The following is a 27,881-nucleotide window of genomic DNA, read 5'->3' as shown; positions in this document are numbered from 1 at the left end:
CAGAAGTACAAGTGCAGTTTTTATGTTTTTATTAGTGATAGATCAGAGACAAAATGTCACAGAGACTTCATTTCTGAACTTCAGTCATTCCTAATACAAAATACACATTCTCAGCTGTATAATCCATCTCTCCTCAAGAGAATCTTTGATTCACAGCCAATCTTAGAGATGGAAGAAGGTCACATGGGTATTTCTCCTCTCTGTGCCTGCAAGAGGCTGCATTCTGGTTGCACTATCTGTTAGTGTGAGAATCTCAGCGAAATAGCACATACAATCGGAAAGAACTGTCCAGTCAGCCAGAAAATATTGGGTTTGGTTTTTTGTTTGTTTTTTTGTTTTTGTTTTACACAGAAAATCATGGTGAAAGGGCATGTGGCGGGATTCCCAACCAATCTGGAATTTTCCAGATATTTGCAATGTAATTCCCAGTGGGAGGCACTGCTGCAGTGCATGGCACATATTTTATTTATTTATTATTTTAAATGTTATTATATATTGCTTTCAAAACATCTTGCAGTAAGACATGCATGATTTCCAAAAACAATTTGAAATGTGGACTCATCAGACCACAACACACTTTTCCACTTTGCGTCTGTCCATTTCAAATGAGCTCAGGCCCAGAGAAGGCGGCGACATTTCTGGATGTTGTTGATGTATGGCTTTTGCTTTGCATGGTAGAGTTTTAACTTGCACTTGTAGATGTAGCGACAAACTGTGCTAACTGACAATGGTTTTCTGAACTGTTCCTGAGCCTGCGCGGTAAGATCCTTTACACAATGATGTCAGTTGTTAATGCAGTGCCGCCTGAGGGATTGAAGGTTCACGGGCATTCAATGTTGGTTTTCGGCCTTGTCGCTTACGTGTAGAAAGTTCTCCAGATTCTATGAATATTCTGATTATATTATGGACTGTAGATGATGGAATCCCTAAATTCCTTGCAATTGAACACTGAGAAACATTGTTCCTAAACTGTTGGACTATTTTTTCATGCAGTTGTTCACAAAGTGGTGATCCTCACCCCATCTTTGCTTGTGAATGGCTGAACCTTTTGAGAATGCTCCTTTTATATCCAATCATGACACTCACCTGTTAACAATTAGGTGTTCTTTGAGCATTCATCAACTTTCCCAGTCTTTTGTTGTCCCGTCCCAACTTTTTTGGAACGTGTTGCAGGCATCCATTTCAAAATGAGCAAATATTTGCACAAAAACAACAAAGTTTATCAGTCTGAACATCAAATATCTTGTCTTTGTGGTGTTTTCAATTGAATATAGCTTGAAGAGGATTTGAAAATCATTGTATTCTGTTTTTATTTACATTTTACAAAACGCCCCAACTTCATTGGAATTGGGGTTGTATCACCAGTTATACAGCTTCATGATGAAGTGGTATAGAGCAGGATTTTCTTCCAAGAAGCCCTGAAAGTTTAATTACAAATTGCCAGAAGGTACATCTGAGATGCAAGCCTATATTTGATCTGTTTTGTTGAAAGAAAATCCTTCTCCGCTCTACTCCACTATGAAGCTAGAGTGATGATGCAAAATGCTAAATTTCCACTGTGCAAAATTTGTCCAATCACTGCCACATAAACCTATAACTTCTTCTGGATTGCCTGGGTGCCTTGGTGGCTTTCCTCACTCTTCTCCTTCTTTCACAGTCACTCAGTTTTTGAGAACTGCTTACTCCATGCAAATTTAACATAGAGTACTATACTTTTTGTATTTCTTCACAATTGATGTAAAGTCCAAGACATATTCAGTGGCAGCTTTACCATCAGAGTGCCTCGTCCACAAATACAACAAAAGACTCAAAGCTGTCACTGATGTTAAAGGGGCAATACACAGTATTAAAGGGGAACAGAAACACTTATTGAGAATTTGTTTCTGCATTCCTTGGTCAAAATTAAGTGTTATTCATACACTTGCAGAATGTTTTAGCGCAGTGTAGATTATATTATTTGAATCAAATTTGCTGCTAAATTGACATGTAAATTGCCATTGGGTGAAGTCAGTGGAGGGCACTTCTGGTTGATGTTACTGGTTGGGGCATTCTGGGCAGTTTACTGAGCTTGCTCACTTAAGTTCTATTAGTCTAGTCAAGAAACAGGTGGAATATGCCAGAAAGCTGCACATGTTGGCAAAGCCACAAAAGAAGGAACAAGGGAGACAATATTTCCTTCCATAAGTAAGTGTTTTTGGTTATTCTTGTCACTTTGTCTGTGACATTTGGTTGATAAACAGGTGTATGTTTCCTGCCCGTGCCCGTTTCTTCCGAAGACACGGACAGCACTTACACACACACCACTCACACACAGAGATGTGCACACACACCGACTTCATGAATGAAACTCGGTCAATAAAGGATAATTGTGTAAAAAAAAAAAAAATAAATAAAATAAAATATATATATATATATATATATATATATATATATATATATATATATATATATATATATACGAGGTCTGTTAGAAAACTAGCCGACCTTTTTATTTTTTTAAAAACTATATGGATTTGAAACATGTGCGCTTGCATCAGCCAAGCTTGAACGTTCATGCGCATGCGTGAGTTTTTTCACGCCTGTCAGTTGCGTCATTCGCCTGTGGGCAGGCTTTGAGTGAGCACTGGTCCACCCCCCTTGTCGGATTTTCATTGTGAGAGAAATGGCTGAGCGATTGAAGCAGCGCTGAATCAAATTTTTCCAGAAACTGTGAGAGACAGCCAGGTGGAAACCATTCGGAAGATTCAAATGGCTTTCGGTGAGGACACTCTGGGTGTCACACAGGCTGAAACGACCAGATCATTTCCAAAGTGAAGGCTGTGTTGATCCGGGACGTCGTCTGACTACCAGAGAAATTGCAGAAGAGTTGGACATCAGCACTTTTGCGGCACATTCCACTGTTACAGGAGATTTTGTAATGAAAGACGTGCGGAGGAATTCGCGCGTCGGGACGGAGCTGCAATGGCGCACAACAAAAAGCACATCCGTGTTGGAAACCATTCTGAAGATTCAGACGGCTTTCGGTGGCTTTTCAGTCAAGTGAGTATCCGAGAAATTGTGTAACAGCTGGGCATGTCACAACTTGTCCTGTGAGACTTACACAACACGGACGTGCTTTTTGTTGCGTGCCATTGCGGCTCCGTCCCGACGCGTGAATTCCTCCGCACGTCTTTCATTACAAAATCTCCTGTAACAGTGGAACTTTGTCAACATTTTGCCTGGTTAGGAGGTGTCATGTCGCTGTCCATGAAGAGACATTCACGGTTGGTGGGCAGATATATATATATCTATATATATCTAGATAGATAGATAGATAGATAGATAGATAGATAGATAGATAGATAGATAGATAGATAGATAGATAGATAGATAGATAGATAGATAGATAGATAGATAGATAGATAGATAGATAGATAGATAGATAGATAGATAGATAGATAGATAGATAGATAGATAGATAGATAGATAGATAGATAGATAGATAGATAGATAGATAGATAGATAGATAGATAGATAGATAGATAGATAGATAGATAGATAGATAGATAGATAGATAGATAGATAGATAGATAGATAGATAGATAGATAGATAGATAGATAGTTTCACAATACACCTTACGGTGCGATGGGACCTGGAGTAGTAAAATTCAGCCCACCTGCCTACCTCTAGTAGCCCTGCACCACCCCTGGGGGACCTGTTGTGTTACAAGGATGCAGGCACACAGGGAGCCCCCACTAAGTCAGCAAAGGGACATAGCTACTGGAAAACCCTCCCAGGCAAGCTAGATAAATACTACCCCAGACACAGCCCTGGACCATTACGTTCCATTTGGTCCTACGTGCCCTAAAATATATATATATATATATATATATATATATATATATATATATATATATATATATATATATATATATATATATATATATACACACTCAACAAAAATATAAACGCAACACTTTTGGTTTTGCTCCCATTTTGTATGAGATGAACTCAAAGATCTAAAACTTTTTCCACATACACAATATCACCATTTCCTTCAATTATTGTTCACAAACTAGTCTAAATCTGTGATAGTGAGCACTTCTCCTTTGCTGAGATAATCCATCCCACCTCACAGGTCTGCCATATCAAGATGCTGATTAGACACCATGATTAGTGCACAGGTGTGCCTTAGACTGTCCACAACAAATGGCCACTCTGAAAGGTGTAGTTCTGTTTTATTGGGGGGGGATACCAGTCAGTATCTGGTGTGACCACCATTTGCCTCATGCAGTGCAACACATCTCCTTCACAGAGTTGATCAGGTTGTCAATTGTGGCCTGTGGAATGTTGGTCCACTCCTCTTCAATGGCTGTGTGAAGTTGCTGGATATTGGCAGGAACTGGTACACGCTGTCGTATACGCCGGTCCAGAGCATCCCAAACATGCTCAATAGGTGACATGTCCGGTGAGTATGCCGGCCATGCAAAAACTGGGACGTTTTCAGCTTCCAAGAATTGTGTACAGATCCTGCTGCAACATGAGGTGATGTTCTTGGATGTATGGCACAACAATGGGCCTCAGGATCTCGTCACAGTATCTCTGTGCATTCAAAATGCCATCAATAAAATGCACCTGTGTTCTTCGTCCATAACAGATGCCTGCCCATACCATAACCCCACCGCCACCATGGGCCACTTGATCCACAACATTGACATTAGAAAACCGCTCATCCACACGACGCCACACACGCTGTCTGCCATCTGCCCTGAACAGTGTGAACCGGGATTCATCCATGAAGAGAACACCTCTCCAACGTCCCAAATGCCAGCGAATGTGAGCATCTGCCCACTCAAGTCGGTTACGACGACGAACTGGAGTCAGGTCGAGACCCCGATGAGGACGACGAGCATGCAGATGAGCTTCCCTGAGACGGTTTCTGACAGTTTGTGCAGAAATTCTTTGGTTATGCAAACCGATTGTTTCAGCAGCTGTCTGAGTGGCTGGTCTCAGACGATCTTGGAGGTGAACATGCTGGATGTGGAGGTCCTGGGCTGGTGTGGTTACACGTGTTCTGCGGTTGTGAGGCTGGTTGGATGTACTGCCAAATTCTCTGAAACGCCTTTGGAGACGGCTTATGGTAGAGAAATGAACATTCAATACACGAGCAACAGCTCTGGTTGACATTCCTGCTGTCAGCATGCCAATTGCACGCTCCCTCAAATCTTGCGACATCTGTGGCATTGTGCTGTGTGATAAAACTGCACCTTTCAGAGTGGCCTTTTATTGTGGGCAGTCTAAGGCACACCTGTGCACTAATCATGGTGTCTAATCAGCATCTTGATATGGCACACCTGTGAGGTGAGGTGGGATGGATTATCTCAGCAAAGGAGAAGTGCTCACTATCACAGATTTAGACTGGTTTGTGAACAATATTTGAGGGAAATGGTGATATTGTGTATGTGGAAAAAGTTTTAGATCTTTGAGTTCATCTCATACAAAATGGGAGCAAAACCAAAAGTGTTGCATTTATATTTTTGTTGAGTGTGTATATATATATAAACATATAATTTATATATATATATATATATGCCAGAACGAACAGCACAAACAATAAAAGGACAATAAGCAGGGCGTTAAAGTATAAACTTCACTTTGACAAGAACAGTGAGCGATCACGGCTCACAGCAATTCCCATTGAAAATAAAGGAGAAACAACATGAGATTCCTGCATGTTTACATACAACAAACATAACCTGAGGCCCTTGTCTGTGGTATTCCAATAAATAATGCCCAAAGAAAGAGAACAAGGCTTAAAGAAACTGATGAAGAAAGTGTAAGTTGGACAGGACATAGCTATTAGTATTATACACATTGAAATCCACTTTTCAGTGTGGTTGTGTGGCTTTCAGACAAATATTGCTGTCAGGATTGATCTGAATAAGTCTGAACTTTTCAGCCAGTTGGAAAATAACTGACAACATTCTGACATTTTGACATTCTTGGGACTGAAAGATTAAAGTGATGAGACATCACTTTATTCACAGCAGCCTGCACTTACAGTAGCCACTTCATTTACATATTAATTGATAGATTTCAAACCTAAAGAGCCTCAAGCCATTTATCTCTGAAGAAGTGTGCCATTTTGATGAGCAAGACATGAGCCTAATACTTTATAAGGTTTTCTGACAGAATGGTTAATAATGTACAATTTCATCCTGTCAGCAGAGTTTTGGATATACAGTCACTAAATGACATTTCCTCTGATAAAACAGTGCAATAGACCATTCTGTTATATGGCAAACAAACTCCAGCCTCAACAATAAACTGAACTGTGCATCTCCCTAAAGTATTAGCTTTGAGTGGCTGCTATTGTCTGGACATGACTGCAGTTTGAGGACTTTCACTTTCTCATGTTGGGGAATTACAATTTACTGGACATATGTCAATATTTTTAACATTGTCTCAAATATATTTTACAAAAAAATCACCAATTATATCCAGAGAATGGTCAACACATTATTTCCAGCACACCTGAGGAATGTTTTAAAGTTTATATATCAACTACGAAGGTAAGCAACTACTTGTCAACCATAAGCTAGTTTGATGTTAGCTAATCGCACACCTTTATTTTCTAGACTTTCTACAAAAAAGTGACAAAGAGCGCTTTTTGCTGCACAATTTTGCTGCCCATCCTTGTTTGGGTTTTTGTGTAGTTCTACTGAGACAAAGACATTCTCAACTTTTACGAGGTCTGTTAGAAAACTATCCAGCCTTTTTATTTTTTTAAAAAACTATATGGATTTGAATCATGTGCGCTTGCATCAGCCAAGCTTGAACCTTCGTGCGCATGCGTGAGTTTATTCACGCCTGTCAGTTGTGTCATTCGCCTGTGGGCAGACTTTGAGTGAGCACTGGTCCACCCCCCTTGTTGGATTTTCATTGTCAGGGAAATGGCTGAGCGATTGGAGCAGCGCTGAATCAAATTTTTCCAGAAACTGTGAGAGACAGCCAGGTGGAAACCATTCGGAAGATTCAGACGGCTTTCGGTGAGGATACTCTGGGCGTCACACAGATTAAGGAGCATTACAACCGGATTAAAGATGGCCCACAGCGGCGGAGGGCGCACCGCGCTCCGAGCGGCCATTGACAGGCTGAAACAACCAGATCATTTCCAAAGTGAATGCTCTGGTGATGTGGGACCGTCATCTGACTCCCAGAGAAATAAAGAAGACGTGGACATCAGCACTTTTGCGGCACATTCCACTGTTACAGGAAATTTTGTAATGAAAGACGTGGGGAGGAATTCGCGCATCAGGATGGAGCCGCAATGGCGCACAACAAAAACACCTCCATGTTGGAAACCATTCGGAAGATTCAGACGGCTTTTGGTGGCTTTTCAGTCGAGTGAGTATCCAAGAAATTGTGTAACAGCTGGGCATGTCACAACTTGTCCTGTGAGACTTCCAGAGACTTACGTGTAATAGTGATACTCTGACAGTCTCTGTAGCATTTAAAGTGTTTCTCAGAGTAGAGCACATCAGCATAGTGTTAAATGTTCACCTGTAACTTAACTCTGAAGGCATCATGTTAATTTTGTCTGTAAGTTGAGTGAGAAATTAAAAACAGAATACATAATGTGAACAGAATACATAATGTGAATTTTATTTGTAGTTTTATAACAATGCTGAGAGTCTACAACTTCCCCTGGACGGTACACCAGTCCAACATAGGTTACTTCCCCAGCTGAGGCCAGTACCCATTCACAGCTGGATAGACTGAGACAATGTAGATTAAGTGTCTTGTCCACTGACATAGGCAGGTAACATGAGCGGGATTCTGACCCAGGTCTACATATTGGAAGACCAGCTCCATATCCACTCAGCTACCGGCTCTAATCTACTCTTCTCTGTAGTATTCTAATAAACAATATCCAAGCAATTATACTTAAGATTTGAACAGTGTTTAAGTATACTCCACAGTGTTGAAAATACAATTTCATATGGCATAAAGTAACACTGCAAGGATCAGAAAAGGGAAAAACTGTTCAATTTAATACTGCAACAATAGGGCTGTGGTCGTTTAACATCTACAGGAAACTCCTGTGAATGTTCTACCAGTCCATTAGTAGTCAGTATCCTCTTTTACTCCATGGGGTGTACTGTGGGGGGAGCACATCCCAGAAGGACAAATCCAGGCTGGACAAACTGATCAGGTGGGTTGGCATGAAGCTGGACTCTCTGGTGATGGTGGTAGAGAAGAGAACACTGGACAAACTGCTGGACATTATGGACGAAACCAGTCACCCTCTGCACACCTTCATCAATAACCAGAGGAACCTCTTCAGCCACAGACTGCTCCTTCCCAAGTGCAGGACCAACAGACTGAAAAACTCCTCTGTCCATCAGGCCATCAGACTGTACAACTCCTCACTCAGGGGGAGGACGAGTAACAGGAAGACAGAGGATGAGAAGGGGAGGAGCAGTACTAGCCAGTAAACCAGTAGCGATCAGTATGTCTGGTATTTATATTTGTGTTTTTATTTGCAAATTGTTTTTTAACATTCACTTTTGATGCTTTGTGTGTTTCTTACCCTGTGTACTGCTATACAATGCTGCTGGAAACTCAATTTCCCTGAGGGAGTCTGCCCAAGGGATCAATAAAATTCTGTCTAATCTAATCTAATGAACTCATAACCAGTAAAAATAAACTAGTGTGGGTCAGGCCTGGGAATATGTTATGGTGCCACATGTCACCACATCCACCAAACTAGAGAGGCACTTTGGTTCCTGAATGGCAACCACTCAGGCAGACAACCAGTCCATTCCCACCTCTTGAAAGCAACTATCCCTCTGTTGCAGCCAGGTGAAATGTGGGTGTCCCCTTGACTTTTTCCAGCACTGTTGCCTCACAGCAAGAAGGTCATGTGCTACCTTCCCACCTGGTGCTTTCTCTGTGGAGTTTACATGAAGAAGAAGAAGAAGAAGAAGAAGAAGGGCCCTTATTGTCATTGTACATAAAATAGGACAGAATTTGTCCTCTGTATTTAATCCATCCTAATTCCAGTTAGACACAATCCAACCACTAGGAGCAGCGGGCAGCCACAGTCCGGCACCCAGGGACAAACGCCAGATGTAGACACTGTCTTGGTCAGGGGCAGAGAAAGGAGCATACACTAAATAAGCATGTTTTTGTGTGGGTTCTGTCTGGGTGCTCTGCCTTCCTTTAACTTCCAAAGACATGGTGAATTGGACACTTTAAATTGGCCGATGGTCTGAGTGAGTGTGAATTTTCTTGTCTATATGTGGCCCTGCGATAGTCTGGCAGCCTACCCAGGGTGAATGTCACTCTGTCACAGTGCAAATAATACACCTCATGTTAGTCTTCCAAAGTAACCATTCATTTGACACAACGGTAACAGTACCCAAGTATCCTCAGAACATTGCTGGTTTGCCTCCAAGTCTCACAATCTTAAAGTAAGGCTAGTATCTTACTGGCGTACGACTGGTGGAGAGGAGGCGGAGACACAAACTCGCATGAAGAAAGGTGAAAAGGTGATAACTTTCTTATGTGGAATCTCTCTGAATCGGTCCTCCCGACACATGCGCACATGATGGCCGACTGTCACCAGAATGCCGTCTGGAGTGGCGGCGAAAATTATGACCAAAAATCTCAAGCACACAGTGCACACTCAAAGGTCGAGCGCCACTGACACAGTCTCTGCAGGTGCAAGGATTTGTGCACAAATACCACACAGCGCTCCCACAGATTTTCAGCACCGCTGAAATGATCAGAAGTTTGCGCACATAGTACTCAGGATGGATGTAAGCTATTACATTATTATGTGATAAAGGTTGTGAAAATTCTCCCAACTTTAGGCAGAAAAAGCACTGAAAACTATAAATCAATAAATAATGATTTTTTTAAATATCAGAAGAAAAGCGTGATCAACCACTCACAGACTTACAGAATTATGTCCACTGAGCTGCGTCTCTGTTGCTTGTCCTCACAGACAATGAAAATAAAAATAATAAATCTGTATCACCTCGTCCACGTTCTCCGCACAGGTGACGTCTGCTGTCCCTGCTACCGGCCAGCAGCGTTAGACGCTGGTCCTCAGAAAATGAATGAATAAAAAGAGAACATTCAGTGTGTGCTCTCCTCTTTGGCCGAGCATGACACACACACAAGACGTGCATGTACAGCCAGACTGCGCCTTCACAGCCGGGCCATGCATAAAATGCATTCCATCAGGTAGCACACATGCATAGCGGGTGGCCACCAGCCAGCAGCATTAAACTTAACTCCAATTCTGTCCTCAAAAAATAAATAAATAAACACTATAAATCTGATTCGTGCAGCTCATGCATCCAGCCCAGCGTGCATGAACATTGGGTGTGAGCCGACCAGGAGCATAGAACTTACTTTCCACTTCTTTCTTCAGAAAAATAAATCAATCAATCAGTAAACACAATGAATCTGGTTCGTGCAGCTTGTGCGTCCAGCCAGCATGCATGTACATAGAGTGTGCCCCGACCAGGAGCATTAAAAGTCACTTCTTTCCTCAGAAAAATAAATATGTGAATAAATAAACACAATGAATCCATTTGTGTAGCTCATGTGTGCAGCCCAGCGCACGTGCATGCCATGTGGTTGCTAGCCAGCTGCAGGACTGTTCAGTCACTTCCTGAAACGCTGTTCCTCTCTAATCATATAGAACAGGGGTGGGCAACTTAATCCAGAAAGGGCCAAGAGGGTGCAGGTTTTCTTTAAAGCCACTGATTCCACCAGGTGATTTCACTGATTAACATCACTTTGAGCAGATGGAATCAGTTAATCAGTGAAATCACCTGGTGGAATCAGTGGCTGCACAGAAAACCTGCACCCTCTCGGCCCTTTCTGGAACAACTTGCCCACCCCGATATAGAAGGATAAGTGTATGTCAACCCCTCACAAGTTGTCTCACATGTTGCGCATGTTCTGAATCAGAGAGACTACATGGTGGGGGGTACGGAGTGCCTGCTTGGCAATTTGGCGAGGGAGTTCATCGCTGTAAATTTTTTGGTTTGTTCGAAAATGAAGTGACGTGTGGGCGCCGCCCTGCAACTGAGGAGGGGGATGGAGAACGGCTGCAAACTTTGCCCCGAACTGCACAAATTTGGTAGCGGATTTTGTTCAGAGGCTGTCATAGCCCACTGAGATACTACCCTAAGAGAGGAATCACCAAAACCCAAAATGTATCAGCATCCAACCCAGTCTCACGGCAAGTCATGATTCAGCAACATTGAATCTATTGGTTCATGATATTGTGACGAAAGGCGCCTCATTTTCGTCACGGCAGCACAAATTCATTCTAATTCATTCCGTGATGGCTGCACGAAATTAAAAGTGAAGCGGGGGGGGAGGGGGGGTATGGTTAGGGTAGGGGGAAAGAGTAAGACTAGGTTATGGTTAAGGTTAGGGTTGGGGGTAGGAGTAGGGTTAGTAATAGTGAGTTAAAAAAAAAAAACCCTGTCATGAAAATTTGACTCATTTCATCACGAGAGCACAAAAAAAAAAAAAACATGCGAGACTGGGCTGCAGCATCACCAAACACCTCTGTTCAGCAACTTCATGGCACCAGAAGCATTCCCAAGAACACAAAGACATGAATGTCTATTCTAAGATAACTGAATGTCTTTCTCTGCACTTCATTGAAATCCAAATTCTGTAAAGATTACAGCTTCATGCACAGAGCAAGGTATGGTAAACCTTTCCTGACCAACAAAAAAATAACTGCAGTTACTGGCTTTCAGAACCCTATGCAACACCCAATCTATTGGAAGAATTCAACAATGTAGGAGCCAAAACACATCCTTAATGAACACCAATAGGTCTTCACCTGGATTGTAATAATTTCGGTGGTATTATGCTGCTGTCTGCTGTGAAAGGTGTTTGAAAACATTATTATTAAGAGGATACAATTATTTGCTGCTCAGTGACCGGAGCAGTCTGGCTTCAAACTCAAGATGACCATAAACCATACCTGAACTCTCTGTCTACTCACTGAATGCAAGCACAAACATCACCAATGCTTCTTTGCTACATATTTTGATTTTCAAAAAAGCATTTGATGTGGTTGACCAGACTACTATCTGGGACACCTTAAGAATGCACAGGATCCCAAGAAGTTGCTTCACATCCTAGCCAGCCCATAGATAGATACTGTACTGTTTATTGTGGAATTTATGTGATGATGTCAGCATAAAATGAGACAGGTGATGCATGGAGCACTCAGGATTCAGACATATGATGCAGAGAGATTTAATTTTGTTCGAAGCAGGAAACAGGTGTACTGGGAAAAGTTCCACCAGGTACCACATGCAAATGTACCCACAGAGCGTTCTGGCTTTCCACACTCAGAGAGCTGTGTTAAGGACCGCTCCCATAATGAAATCATAATGCATACATGACCTTTGGCTAGTCCAGCCATGATCAGATGTTTAGTCATGAATTTGGAGAAACACAAGGTGTTATATCATCAAAGACAAATGCCAGCAGGGGGTGACCCTGGCCCAGTACTTTCAGTACTTTCTGCCTTGACAAGATGAGGCAAACATCAATTTTCCTCTACACTGTAAGTGCTGTGCAGAATGGGGGCAGAATTTAAACTGCCCCCACCTTTCATTTTAACAGTATGTAAGCTGAATAACACACCGAATTCTGGTGTCCTCTGTTGGGTAATCTGCTTCTCTTGAGGCTACACAGCGTGAAGCACAAACATTTTTAAAAGTTACACCAAAGAGAGAATTTCAAATACAATATTTGTGCATATTACCTTTTGAATTGGGTCTTGATGTGGACAGGTCAAAGTGTACGGTGGCTTCCAGTAAGGAACGTTACTGGCTCTGGAGTTATTCACTTTCTCAGAAAGCTGCAGCAGCAGAAAAGAGCACAACCCTTCCCAGTCAATGTTTTCCTCCTCCTTCACGCCATCTATGTCTCGTAGAAGGCTGTGGTGCTTCTGAGTGACAACCACACTGTCAAACAGGAGGCCATATTCCTCCTTGGAGCCACAGCCAACTGATGACCAAGCTAGATTGATGAATTCCGTTCTGGACAAAGAGACAGATGCACCGGAAGCATCCTGCAGTAAGATGAAATACAAAGATTTTTATGCTGTTGCAGTACCTATGCAACAAAATGGACTGCAGACAATTTCTCTTTAGGCCAAAGACTCACCATGAAGAGACTCTGCAGCTTTCTGTAGTCTTCAGTGTTCATTCTGCTTTCAAGCTGTGTCACCTCCATCCTCATTCATACAGCTACAGCTCAGACCTGTCAATCAATCACTAACACTTTAGACAACTTTAATAAGCCAGAGTGTAAGTATGGATTGATAAATTAGTCAACAGATTTGCCGCATTTACATGTTGCAAATGACAAAATAAGATGTTCCCAGTAATCTCTGAGCAAACTTGTACAGTATGTTGATGGTAGGAATGTCCCAATCAGGATTTGTTGCCGATCAAATGATATTGAGTACCTGCTGATATGACGTCTTGATCCAATACTTTTAGTATTTTCTGAGACAAAACACAAGCACAAGCCACACTACAAGCACGTTAAAGACAAAATATATGCTTGCCAATTGAGCAAATCTGCAATGCATTTAGAAAAAAAAAAATTATTTTCAAGCCAAGCTTGATCCTTGATGGTTTTATTTTTGTTTAATTTAATTTTTCCAAAAAAAAGATTAAGCATATGGTCTGCTCAATTCCACTTAGTTCAGCATTGTAGTAGTAAAACCCATAAGACTCAGAGTAATACTGATTGAATCATGCTAGAACATGGATCAGAGATTGTTGATTGTGTTTTAGCTATTAATAACAGTAATAATAATAATTTGAAAGTGTATCTGTATGTATTCAATCACAGACAGTACAAATGGACTTATTCCACAGTTTCATCCACAGTTTCAGTTGCTTTGTTTCTGAGGGTCTGATTTCATTATGTCACAAGCTGCCATTGAAACTACTCAAAAACATTTGCAGTACAGTTACCACAAATGTAGACTTTTAAGCAGATGTGACTTTTAAACAAGTGCTAGAGATGCTGAAGGCATGAAAAGGTTTTTGTTTTGGTTTTTTTTTTGTTGTTGTTGTTACATTTCAGAAACTGAAAATTGTATATATTCTAGACTCATTGTAAATAAAGAAAAATGTTTCAAGCTTTATTTTATTTTAACTTTGATTAATATGGCTTACAACTACAAAAAATATGGTAAAGAAAAAAAATCTGCATCTCAAAATATTAGAATATTTTATAAAATTAATTATCCGGTCCTTTGGCTGACTCATACTGGCCCGCAAATACCTGGAAATTAAAGAATAAAATCAGGGTTCTCCCCAGACAATGGAACAATGGTGCTACGCCGTTATACTGCCATCTAGCGCCGCTATAGTGTAGTGTCATCTCATGATGTTTTAGCGGGAGAGTTGGTGGGAATCTATCGGCGCGCAAACCGCTTTTTCGGGAAATTTCACATAAACAACTTCAGCTCTTTATTTTATCCTATTTGTATCCAGATGACACAAACCATGACAAAATGCAAGCGTTACACGAATCCAGATGATCAGAGGATGATCTCTGCATTTTTTGTTTCGTCTTGGCGGGACCAAAGTCTGTGCGGGGTGCAGCGATCGCCGGGCCGTCTGGGGAGGAGGCACACCTGCACCGAGCATCACGGAGGCAGGTGCACAGCCGACTCCATCAGCGCTGTCTGCTGTGGGATCGATCCGCTCAGAGGCTGAGAACGATGCTGCAGCCCCTGTGACAGTAAAGAGGGAGGCTTTTTAAGAAGAAAATGGCAGAACGGAATTTGAAATTCTTCAGGTACCAAGACACACTTTGAAATTTTGGGGGTGGATAGCGGTGTGCATTATTTCCATTCTTCTATGTTTTTCTATGTTTTTCTGTGTTTTACATCTCGCACTGAAATCAAAACATTTCTGAGTGTTCTCGACAGCATTTCTTAGAGGAAAAGGTCTCAGCACGCACTTGAATGAAATGCTGCTAACATTAAAAATGGAACCACAGATTAATTACAAAGTTTATATAAGTGTGATGTTGTGTTATGATGACTTTTTTTAAGTGATAACTGTTAATTTTGATGCAGTCACGGTAAAAGGATCCTCTTTCCACTGTGCAAAAACAGCGCGCTTGCACACTAGTAGGTTTGTCACAGTGCCAAACCTACTAGTAACTGCTTTGTCAATCTCCTAGAAAATGGCTGCATTGTTTTTGGACCTTATAAACATAGTGGACCAACACCAGCAGATGACATAGCACCACAAATCATTGCTGACTGTGGAAACTTCCCACAGGATGTCAAACAATTTGGATTCTGTGCCTCTCCACTCTTCCTCCAGACTCTGAGACCTGGATTTTTACATTAAATGCAAAATTTGATTTCATTTGAAAAAAGGACTTTGGACCACTATGCAAAAGTCCAGTTCTTTTTTTCGTTAGCTCATGTAAGACGTTTCTGACACAAGGAATGTGACATTCATAGCCCATTTCCTGGTCACGTCTGTGTGTGATGGTTCTTGATGCACTAACTCCAGCCTCAGTCCACTCCTTTTGAAGATTCCCCAAAGTCTTGAATCAGCATTGCTTGGTAATCTTCTCAAGGCTGCGGTCATCCCTGCTGCTTGTGCATCTTTTCCATCCACACTTTTCACTTCCATTCAACCTTTCGTGATTATGCTTTGATACATCATTCTGCAAACAACCAGCCCTTTTAGCAATGACCTGTGGATGTCCATCCCTGGAGGTCCATATCTTGGGGGTCATTTTGGACCCCATTTTTTCATCCCACTCCAAACTCAAATTCATCGCCAATTCTGATTTTACCCATCTCAGAAACATCTCCAGACTCTGGCCCTCAGTTCTAATTCTGTGGCTGAATCTGTTATCCATGCCTTCATCAACTCCCATTCTGTTCAGTCTAACAAGCAACGCCTTGGACAGGCTCCTGTATTTGCACAGCTCAACTGCTAGGCTTCTCACTAATAGTAAGCCCTGGTGGTATTTCTCCCCTACCCTCATTCACCTTCACTGGCTTAAGTCCTGCATCGCCCATAAAATACTCATCTTCATCTGTACATCTCTTCATGTTCTTGCTCCTCATTAGATATTAGACCTTCTTCATCCTTGCATCCTGTCCCAGTCTCTGCAGTCCTCAAACAAGGGTCTGTTCTCCATCCCCCACACAAGACTTCAGTGTGACAGCCCCTACGTTCTCTCTTCTAGAAGTGATCTACAACACTCTTGTCTGGACACTTTGAAGAATCAGCTGAAATCTTATCTGATCCTTAAGACCTAAAATCTTTAACTCTACACCCCCTTTGTGTTAAGTGTCCTTGAGTGTCTTGACAGGTCAGGTCAGTGAGTATACGCTGGTGCTACGTATTGCCACACCACAGAAGCACCTAGGGCTCTGGATATCAATTACCCATGCAAACAACTTGTCCATCCCCACCTCTCGAAAGCAACTGTCTATCTGCCACAGCCAGGTGAAATATGGGTGTCCCCTTGGACTACTCCAGTCCCTTATTTAGAAAGGCACTATATATATATGTAAGTTATTACATCTGCCAAGGACGTAAGAAAATCATCTTCGTTTATTTGTCTGTCTGTCTGTCTATCTGTCTGTTAGCAGGATTTCTTCAAAACTACTGCACGGATTTTGACGAGATTTTCACCACAGATAGATATTAGGCCATGGAAGACTCCATTAAAGTTTGGAGATAATCCGGATATGGATTCTGAATCAAGTTTGACTTTATATAGGCTTTGAAGGATTACATCAAAACTACTTCATAGTTCTCACCAAATTTGTGCCACATATACATATTAGGCCATGGAAGACTCCATTAAAGTTTGGATATGATCTGGATTTGGATTCTGGATCAAGTTTCAGGTTATATAGGCTTTAGAGGATTACGTCAAAATTACTTCACGGATTCTCAACAAATTTGCACCATAGATAGATATTAGGCCATAGAAGACTCCACTGAATTTGGGAGGAGATCTGGATCCAGATTCTGGATGAAGTTTCACTTTATTGGCTTGTAAGGATTACATCAAAACCACTTCACAGATTCTCACCAAATTTGTACCACAGATAGATAATAGGGCATGGAAGACTCTACTGAATTTTGGACGTGATCTGGATCCAGATTGGCAGACATCAGAAATTGTTGATTGCTCTTGTTACTATTATTATTATTATTATACCATGGTCAGTGAGAATTCCATGTCTAACTGGTGTGCATTATTTTCGTGTATACGCACACATAGTTCGGTGAGTTAAGTCACTGTTATATAATCACTCCGCTCTGGTTGTCACCATAGCAACGCGCAAATCAGTTGGCGCAGATCAGCTGTATTTTGTCAGGTGAATGACAGGACCGCGATAAAACATGGATTTCCAAGTGAATTTTAATATTTTTGACCAAAATAAAACGTTTGAGGAATGGAAAGAGGAGGAGAGCAGACGAGAAGAACAGCAAAAGCAACGGCATAAAGATTTAACATCGGACAAACTGGACAAGATTGAAGACGGGAAAGAAGAGGACAACAGCTTTATCCTTGCGGGCTGCTGCAGCGCTCCGCATCAAAACAGCGAGTGTAGTTTCTGGACCTCTTGCCAGAGTTGGCCGCAGCTCCACAAAGCAAAGAGGGAGGCGGGGTGAGTGGCCCGCTGTGGCGCGAGCCCGCAGACTCTGTAAGCGCAAAATGTCTTGAGACTGGCATAAAATAGTCCCAAATAATTACGCATTTTTATCAAGTTCTGTTAACTTAAATATTTGTGTGTTAGCTCACTGTGTGGGACCATGGTATAAGCGGATTAAACAACGAGAAGCCATGAATTATACGGTTTGAATGTTTTAGACTCCGTGCCGTGCATTCAAACCATATAATGCACAGCTTCTCGTTGTTTAATCCTTATTATTATTATTATTATGGGGTGTCTTGTATTGAATCCAACAGATCTCCACCATCCTTCATCGGCTGGTGGTGGTGAGAACCAGACAAAAGCGTAACTCTCTCTGCAGACATAAGTGAATAGAAAAATAAAACATAATGCAAGTCACATCATTGTATTGTAGCATATCTTATGTCTACTGTTCCAGTTTCTTGTTAGCTGCGGTTATCTTGGTGTTATCCTGGTGCTGCAGAACCTCTCTGTGGTAATAAAACTAACAAACATGACAGAAACTACCAGCACAGTCAGCATGCCCAAAACAAGAACATCAATCCAAATCCTGATCGTCTATCAGATTTCCATGTGGTTCTGCACCTTTTGTCAGTCTCATAGTTTCCAGGTTTGCCAGTGCACTCACGTATTTCTTGTTAAAAACCCACAAACTTACCCAGGCATCCAATTTCACTTTCTCAAAAAAATGTGTCCACTGAAAAAGATTCCAAAGGTGCTTTAAAAGTTTAAACCTGATGTTTTAAAATCTGTCACAAATCTCCAGCCTGCTGTTGCTCTGTTGCAGCCTTAGATTTGTACGAGAAGCACAAAAATGTTCTAAGAAGCAATCAACAATTACAGTCTTGGCTGCAATTCCCAAACACACACACATTGCTTTTCTTTTATTATCCCTCACTCTCAAAGACTTTCAAAGAGTTTCCTGGCAACCAAGTAGTCAAAAAGAGCTGTGTTTGTGGGTCTAGCTCCTATCATTTGTATGTGTGTGTCCCTTCTATTCAAAGATTAGTCACTGGAGAGAAGATAATCTGTGTAAGGTTCAATTACACAGATACCCAACCTGCACACTCACACAATTCACAGGAACATCAGTATTCTACTGCCACTCATAAAAGTGTTCTTATGTTACTGCCCGCACTGTTGTTCATTGGCTTTTGAGGGCACATCCTGCTCACAATATGCACATAGAAATAATAAAGTAAAAAAACAAAGAAAGAACTCTTTGGAATATATTAATAGGCACCAAAAACTGATATTCATATGCATTAAACATATACATTTTAAGTATATTTCCTTGCCTACTCCCTGCTTCAGTGACTACAACCAATCGACGAGTGTGATTTAATGGCCTGGAATAACTTGAATTAGCTGATTACAGCGGTCGTCATTGGTGACAGGATCAGAAAATTAGGTCTCAGCAATTTCAATAATGGAGCTTTAAAAATTAACACTATCACAATTGGATTATGGCAGCGCATGCAGGAGCCAGTAGCCCAGAATAGCGCACCACAAATCCACCATGGAAAATCCACAGCTATGCAGAGAGAAGAATGAACTTGCTGGAATGGGGGAGAAAATTTGTAAGGATGTGAGAAATGGGAGGAAAGACACAATCAAAGAAAAAGAATGCAAGGACAAGTGTGGAAAATACCACAATGAAGCCCCATCTATTGTGGGATCCACTTTGAAGTGTTTCCCCAAAGCTGACACAAGTTTATTTGGAAAGTTTTGTGATAAAAAAGGGTTCTTATAAAGTCATCATTATTTCATTCACTTTTGGCTGAGGGAGCCCTGTTATGCCAAATGCAGGAAGGCAGAATCACAAAGTATAAGAGGTGAAAAAACTGACCAAAGAAACGTACTGTTGCATTCACTGAAACTCATTTATGATGACTGTGAGGGCACAAACCCATCTGCAAAAAACTTCAAGACACTCCCACATACACAGTTAAATGACAAAAAAAAAAAGTCTGTCAGTATTGATTCTGGAAATTATCATCAAAAATTGCTGAGGGTTTTTTGAGATGGAAAAATTATATGGACAAAATTGGATTTCAGAATTTTTTTAAAGGGCAATTCCTCGTGTACTGTTGGGGACGTTTAACAAGCTTGTTCATTGTTACTTTTTATACTAAATGAGTTACACACTAATAATTATTGCTGCTGGCCTGAATATAACATGGTGTGTGTGTGTTTTTAATGGAAATATGGAAATATTTTTTAATGGAAATATATCTGAAAACATGGGGTTGTCTAATTTGTGGGCAAGACTTTCACATTTCATATCCATCCCCAATTCGGAGTCGGGTGGCGGGGGCAGCAGCTCAAGCAAAGCCACCCAGACCTCCTGATCCACACACACCTCCCCCAGCTCCTCCGGGGGAACCCCGAGGCGTTCCTAATCCAGCCAAGAGACGTAGTCCCTCCAGCGTGTCCTGGGTCTTCCCCGGGGCCTCCTCCCAATGGGACGTGCCCGGAACACCTCTCCAGCGAGGCGCCCAAGGGGCATCCGGAAAAAATGCCCGAGCCACCTCAGCTGGCTCCTTTTGACGTGGAGGAGCAGCGGCTCAACTCCAAGCTCCTCCCGAGTGACCGAGCTCCTCACCCTATCTCTAAGGGAGCACCCAGCCACCCTGCGGAGGAAACTCATCTCGGCCGCTTGTACTTGCGATCTCGTTCTTTCAGTCATGAGCCAAATCTCATGACCATAGATGAGGGTCGGAACGGAGATCGATTGGTAAATCGAGAGCTTTGCCCCCCTGCTCAGCTCTCTCTTCACCACGATGGTCTGATACAGTGACCACATCACTGCAGACACTGCACCGATCTGTCTGTCAATCTCACGCTCCATCCGTCCATCACTCGTGAACAAGACCCAGAGATACTTAAACTCCTCCACTTGAGGCAAGGACACTCCACCGACCTGAAGAGTGCAAGGCACCTTTTTCCGGTCGAGAACCATGGCCTCGGATTTGGAGGTGCTGATTTTCATCCCAGATGCTTCACACTCGGCTGCAAACCACCCCAGTGCACGCTGAAGGGCCTGATTTGACGAAGCCAACAGAACCACATTGTCCATAAACAGCAGAGATGAGATTCTGTGGTTGCCAAACCGGATCCCCTCTACACCCTGGCTGCGCCTAGAAATTCTGTCCATAAAGGTAATGAACAGAACCGGTGACAAAGGGCAGCCCTGGCGGAGGCCAACGTGCACTGGAAACAGGTTTGACTTACTACCGGCAATGCGAACCAAGCTCCTGCTGCGGTCTTAGAGGGACTGGATAGCCCTTATAGCAAAGGACCCCAGACCCCGTACTCCCGGAGCACCCCCCACAGGGTGCCCCGAGGGACATGGTCAAACTCCTTCTCCAGATCCACAAAGCACAAGTGGACTGGTTGGGCGAACTCCCATGAACCCTCGAGCACCCGATGGAGAGTGTAGAGCTGGTCCAGTGTGCCACGACCAGCACGAAAACCACACTGCTCCTCCTGAATCCGAGGTTCAACTGTGGGTCGAACCTCGGGTTAGTGAGTTTAAAAAACCCTGTCACGAAAATTTGACTCATTTCGTGACAAGAGGATGAAAAAAAATTGTGAGACTGGGCTGTTTATTTTCAATGTTCAAACTGCATCAGGAGAGATTTTATCAAGCAACAGAATCATATCATATCTTGTACCATTTAATTCTGCCTTTCTCCCAACTGGACTAGGCTCCAACAAGAACCAGTGGTTCATGCATATCGTAGTCTTATATTCAGACCAATGTGATATTTGTATTAGTTATTATTGATTACTATTAAATCATATCTGAGCTCTCCTGGCACTGCAAAGAATTTTGTTTCCGTCTGGGAGACAGGGATCATCCCTACAGATTGGAAGAAAGGACTTCTCAATCTGGAAAGAAAAGGGTGATTGTATGGATTGTAACAACTACAGAGGCATGACACTGCTCTCTGTGTCAGGGAAGATACTTGCAAGGATTAGTCTTGCTGGACGTAATAGCCAGCCTATACACACATAGTATGTGTGCTGTGTGGAGTGGAAGCAGAGACTCTGAGTTTGTCCTCATGAAAACTGACATTCGTCAGGGGTGTGTTCTGGCTCTTACACTGTTTGATGCTTGCTTGGACTGGGTGTTGGGTTGTGGAAACCAGTGAGTGATCTGGGTGCTTTTGTTGGCGAGGAAAGATTTGGTGACCTAGTCTTCATGGACAATGCTGTCTGATCATTTCTTAATAACATTTACATTTACTCTGATGGACTACCCAGCAGTGGGGAATAAGTTTCATTACACTAGAAGTCTTTCAGAAAGCGCTGTAACTAGGTTTAAGGATATGATTCCTTCTTTATGTTCTCTAATGCCATATACCAACACAGTGCAGAGTAGCTACCTAAACTCTGTAAGTGAGATAGAGTATCTCGTCAATAGTTTTACATCCTCATTGAAGACAACTTTGGATGCTGTAGCTCCTCTAAAAAACAGAGCTTTAAATCAGAAGTGCCTGACTCCATGGTATAACTCACAAACTCGTAGCTTAAAGCAGATAACCCGTAAGTTGGAGAGGAAATGGCATCTCACTAATTTAGAAGATCTTCACTTACCCTGGAAAAAGAGTCTGTTGCTCTATAAAAAAGCCCTCCGTAAAGCTAGGACATCTTTCTACTCATCACTAATTGAAGAAAATAAGAACAACCCCAGGTTTCTTTTCAGCACTGTAGCCAGGCTGACAAAGAGTCAGAGCTCTATTGAGCTGAGTATTCCATTAACTTTAACTAGTAATGACTTCATGACTTTCTTTGCTAACAAAATTTTAACTATTAGAGAAAAAATTACTCATAACCATCCCAAAGACGTATCGTTATCTTTGGCTGCTTTCAGTGATGCCGGTATTTGGTTAGACTCTTTCTCTCCGATTGTTCTGTCTGAGTTATTTTCATTAGTTACTTCATCCAAACCATCAACATGTTTATTAGACCCCATTCCTACCAGGCTGCTCAAGGAAGCCCTACCATTATTTAATGCTTCGATCTTAAATATGATCAATCTATCTTTGTTAGTTGGCTATGTACCACAGGCTTTTAAGGTGGCAGTAATTAAACCATTACTTAAAAAGCCATCACTTGACCCAGCTATCTTAGCTAATTATAGGCCAATCTCCAACCTTCCTTTTCTCTCAAAAATTCTTGAAAGGGTAGTTGTAAAACAGCTAACTGATCATCTGCAGAGGAATGGTCTATTTGAAGAGTTTCAGTCAGGTTTTAGAATTCATCATAGTACAGAAACAGCATTAGTGAAGGTTACAAATGATCTTCTTATGGCCTCGGACAGTGGACTCATCTCTGTGCTTGTTCTGTTAGACCTCAGTGCTGCTTTTGATACTGTTGACCATAAAATTTTATTACAGAGATTAGAGCATGCCATAGGTATTAAAGGCACTGCGCTGCGGTGGTTTGAATCATATTTGTCTAATAGATTACAATTTGTTCATGTAAATGGGGAATCTTCTTCACAGACTAAAGTTAATTATGGAGTTCCACAAGGTTCTGTGCTAGGACCAATTTTATTCACTTTATACATGCTTCCCTTAGGCAGTATTATTAGACGGTATTGCTTAAATTTTCATTGTTACGCAGATGATACCCAGCTTTATCTATCCATGAAGCCAGAGGACACACACCAATTAGCTAAACTGCAGGATTGTCTTACAGACATAAAGACATGGATGACCTCTAATTTCCTGCTTTTAAACTCAGATAAAACTGCAGTTATTGTACTTGGCCCCACAAATCTTAGAAACATGGTGTCTAACCAGATCCTTACTCTGGATGGCATTACCCTGACCTCTAGTAATACTGTGAGAAATCTTGGAGTCATTTTTGATCAGGATATGTCATTCAAAGCGCATATTAAACAAATATGTAGGACTGCTTTTTTGCATTTACGCAATATCTCTAAAATCAGAAAGGTCTTGTCTCAGAGTGATGCTGAAAAATTAATTCATGCATTTATTTCCTCTAGGCTGGACTATTGTAATTCATTATTATCAGGTTGTCCTAAAAGTTCCCTAAAAAGCCTTCAGTTAATTCAAAATGCTGCAGCTAGAGTACTGACGGGGACTAGAAGGAGAGAGCATATCTCACCCATATTGGCCTCTCTTCATTGGCTTCCTGTTAATTCTAGAATAGAATTTAAAATTCTTCTTCTTACTTATAAGGTTTTGAATAATCAGGTCCCATCTTATCTTAGGGACCTCGTAGTACCATATCACCCCAATAGAGCACTTCGCTCTCAGACTGCAGGCTTACTTGTAGTTCCTAGGGTTTGTAAGAGTAGAATGGGAGGCAGAGCCTTCAGCTTTCAGGCTCCTCTCCTGTGGAACCAGCTCCCAATTCAGATCAGGGAGACAGACACCCTCTCTACTTTTAAGATTAGGCTTAAAACTTTCCTTTTTGCTAAAGCTTATAGTTAGGGCTGGATCAGGTGACCCTGAACCATCCCTTAGTTATGCTGCTATAGACGTAGACTGCTGGGGGGTTCCCATGATGCACTGTTTCTTTCTCTTTTTGCTCTGTATGCACCACTCTGCATTTAATCATTAGTGATCGATCTCTGCTCCCCTCCACAGCATGTCTTTTTCCTGGTTCTCTCCCTCAGCCCCAACCAGTCCCAGCAGAAGACTGCCCCTCCCTGAGCCTGGTTCTGCTGGAGGTTTCTTCCTGTTAAAAGGGAGTTTTTTCTTCCCACTGTAGCCAAGTGCTTGCTCACAGGGGGTCGTTTTGACCGTTGGGGTTTTACATAATTATTGTATGGCCTTGCCTTACAATATAAAGCGCCTTGGGGCAACTGTTTGTTGTGATTTGGCGCTATATAAAAAAATTGATTGATTGATTGATATTTACTCAATCAGTGGATACTCTGATTGCAGTGCTTGAGAAGTTAAGTGAGGAATCAGGAAAATCTCAACCCAGAATCCCATAATATGACCTAAATTGTCATCCTCACGACGGGGAGACACTTCGCCCTCGGCATCCTTTTTAATGTGCTTAAACTCCAGATGATGCCATGCTGGGTAGCTGGAGTTCTCTATATGTCCTTATGTGCCCAAACCATGATGATACACCTGACCAGATCCATTTCTAATGGGGAAATGTATTACACTGTCTGCCGGTTTGCTGGCTAACAGCCAACTTTTACGTGTCAAGACAATACTGAGTAATTGAGTGCATGTTTTACAAATTGTGGCCACGTTTAAGTAGATCGTGCCCTTGTTTTACTCAAACGATGCTTAAAACATGCACACAATATAATAAAACATGCGCACAATATAATAAAATGTACACACATTCTCTCCACATGCAAAACATTTTGCGATGACACTTCCAGGGCTCTGTACATTATCTTGTCCTAAAAGGTATAAAAATCAAAGCGATTTGAGAAGATAAAAAAAAAAATTCAATTTCATAACCCCTTACGTTTTCCAACACCTTGATTTGTTGACAGGATTTTGCAGGATCAGATTTCACCTTGGCACTTTGGGAAATCAACAGCTTTTCTGTTCATTCAGATTTTTCAAACTAAGTGTATGAATAATGACCACATACCTTTTTCCTGCACAGCAGTGAACAGAAGGGAATAAAGAAATGAAGAAATATCGACTCAAGTCTCTGATAAAAGAACATAAAAGAGAGTTTAAAATCACTACCAATTACTGTCACGCTGATTTGCTTTGAACCTCAAACTACCTGATCTTCCCTTAAAGCCAAAGACGCACAGTATGAATAATACAGCCCCAAATAATGAATTGTCTGTACAGTCTCAGATCACCTCTCCTCTATTAAAACCGTCTTCTTTCGCCATCCGCAGCATGCATTTGAACGCCTGTAATATCGTGTTGCTTTGGCGGGGGAGACGCTTGGCACTGACAAACTAGTTTATCGCTCTGGAAACAACCGTGACAACGACACAAGGACACAAATGCCAATCATGCAGCAAAGAAACCAAGGCAACAATATTCAGATTGATCCAGGAAACACATTGATCTGCTTGGAAGGAAGAATGTCGGTCTGCTGAGAACACAAGCAGCCTGTTCCAAGGCAAATGGGTCAAGAGAATTATGTGGTAACAGTGGATTTGCTAGAAGAGGATCAACCACAGCCATGTATGCAAATGCATGTGTGTGGATTTGTCACGGCATAGTTGTTGAACGTGCGAGTGGGTGCAAAAGAGCAGATTTTAAAAAATCAGGTGAAGAAACATACAACATGAATCAGCATAAAAACACTGGGCTGCATGCAAGAACAACTTCTCACTGATTAGTTCATACAGTTGTATGTAAAGGTTTGGGAACACCTGATGATTTCCGTGATTTTCCTTTATAAATCATTGGTTGGATCAGCAATTTCAGTTAAATATATCATATAGCAGATGAACACAGTGATATTTGAGAAGTGAAATGAAGTTCATAGGATTTACAGAAAGTGGGCAATAGTTCTTTAAACAAAATTAGGCAGGTGCATAAATTTGGGCACCCCAACAGAAAAAATACATCAATATTTATCCTCCTTTTGCAGAAATAACAGCCTCTAAATGCTTCCTATAGCTTCCAGTGAGGTCTGGATTCTGGTTGAAGGTATTTTGGACCATTCTTCTTGACAAAATATCTCAGGTTTCTTGGTTTCCAAGCATGGACAGCCCGCTTAAAATCACACCACAGATTTTCATAATATTCAGGTCTGGGGACTGAGATGGCCATTCCAGAACATTGTACTTGTTCCTCTGCAAGAATGCCTTATGCTGCATTTCCACATAACGACGGCACGTCAAGAATGCCACGAAGTATACATTCTTGGCCGCTGATCACGAATGTGATGATTTGAGGCAGAGGCGTCAGATGTCGTCAGGAACTGCTGCAACCTGTTACCACTCGTTATGATTAATGGCACGTGTTGCTGGAGAATTAGCAAGAACCATTACACACGGTCAAAAATTAATGTTCCGCGTTGTTGTGCGCTCGTAACATCGCATCGTTAAGTTCTGTCACATTGTGAATGAGGCGAATTGTCTCCACACACACCCATATTCATCCAACCATCAGCTGCTGAACAATTCAGATCGCTCCAGGTTTTCCTCAACAGCCACAGCAGAAGAACTTTGTGACTGCATGCTTCATTGGGGTTTGTGCCATGGAGTGGCACAGAGAGGAGGAGGAGACTGAGAGCCACATGCAGCAGGTGGAAGACCAGCAGGAGCACGCTGAGGAGCACTGGAACGAGACTTTTAGCTGACTTGGCGTCACTGTCCTTCTGCATACTGCAGCAATGAAACTGAATGTGGTGCAGCAGAGTTTAATTGTGCACACACCAGATAGAATGCTGTCACACTCTATTAAGGATCACCATTAATCAAGATGGAACAATGCGTCCTCCACGACATGAGGCAAAATGAGGGTGGTGCGTGACATTTGTGGAAGATTTTTTGACAGCCAAATACATGCTCCACGAAAATCACAAATACACATTAAGTCACATTAAGAATGTCAGGAATGTGCCAAGAATGATGCAAATATGACATTCGGAACGCGTCTTGCTTATGTGTAAATGCAGCTTTAGTAAATTTTGAGCAGTGTTTAAGGTCGTTGTCTTGTTGAAAGATCCAGCCCCGGCGCAACTTCAACTTTGTCCCTGATTCATGAACATTGTTCTCAAGAATCTGCTGATATTGACTGGAATCCATGTGACCCTCAACTTTAACAAGATTCCCAGTACCTGCACTGGCCACACAGCCCCATAGCATGATGGAACCACCTCCAAATTTTACTGTAGGTAGCAAGTGTTTTTCTTGGATAATTCTTCAGCCGTGCATACCGCCCCTTGTTATGTCCAAATAACTCCATTTTAGTTTCATCAGTCCACTGTTGTATGGCTGGGGGGGCCTGGCTGCCTTTTTGTTTCTGTCTTTTGGTTTTCCTTCCAGGTGGCTTGCATTTGGGACTGAGTGGCTGTGTTGCTGAGGTTATCAGGACCTCACCCTGATCACCTGCGGCTCGTCAGGACTCACAGCTGTGGTGCATCTATATGGATTGGAACATGGTGGCATTTAAGACTGGAGTATACAGTGTGTATTTGCCAGAGACTCGACCT

At 41.9% G+C, this 27,881-nt stretch overlaps 1 protein-coding gene across 1 annotated transcript in view; it reads right to left on the bottom strand.

Annotated features, from left to right (window-relative positions):
* LOC117508369 (WD repeat-containing protein 49-like) overlaps positions 1-18,597 on the bottom strand; it is a 209,099-nt gene extending 190,502 nt beyond the window's left edge. The window contains exons 1-3 of the mRNA XM_034168121.1: positions 18,400-18,597; positions 13,202-13,297; positions 12,798-13,106 (exon numbers count right to left, since the gene is read on the bottom strand). Coding sequence (XP_034024012.1) covers positions 12,798-13,106; positions 13,202-13,276 — 384 coding nt within the window. The 5' untranslated portion in view covers positions 13,277-13,297; positions 18,400-18,597. The remainder of the gene's footprint in view (positions 1-12,797; positions 13,107-13,201; positions 13,298-18,399) is intronic.
* Positions 18,598-27,881: the final 9,284 nt, after the last annotated feature.

The sequence above is a fragment of the Thalassophryne amazonica genome, chromosome 4 (assembly GCF_902500255.1).
Source record: "Thalassophryne amazonica chromosome 4, fThaAma1.1, whole genome shotgun sequence".
NCBI classification, from domain to species: domain Eukaryota; kingdom Metazoa; phylum Chordata; class Actinopteri; order Batrachoidiformes; family Batrachoididae; genus Thalassophryne; species Thalassophryne amazonica.
Note: the sequence above shows the minus strand (reverse complement) of the source record. Positions and strands in the feature narration are given on the sequence as shown.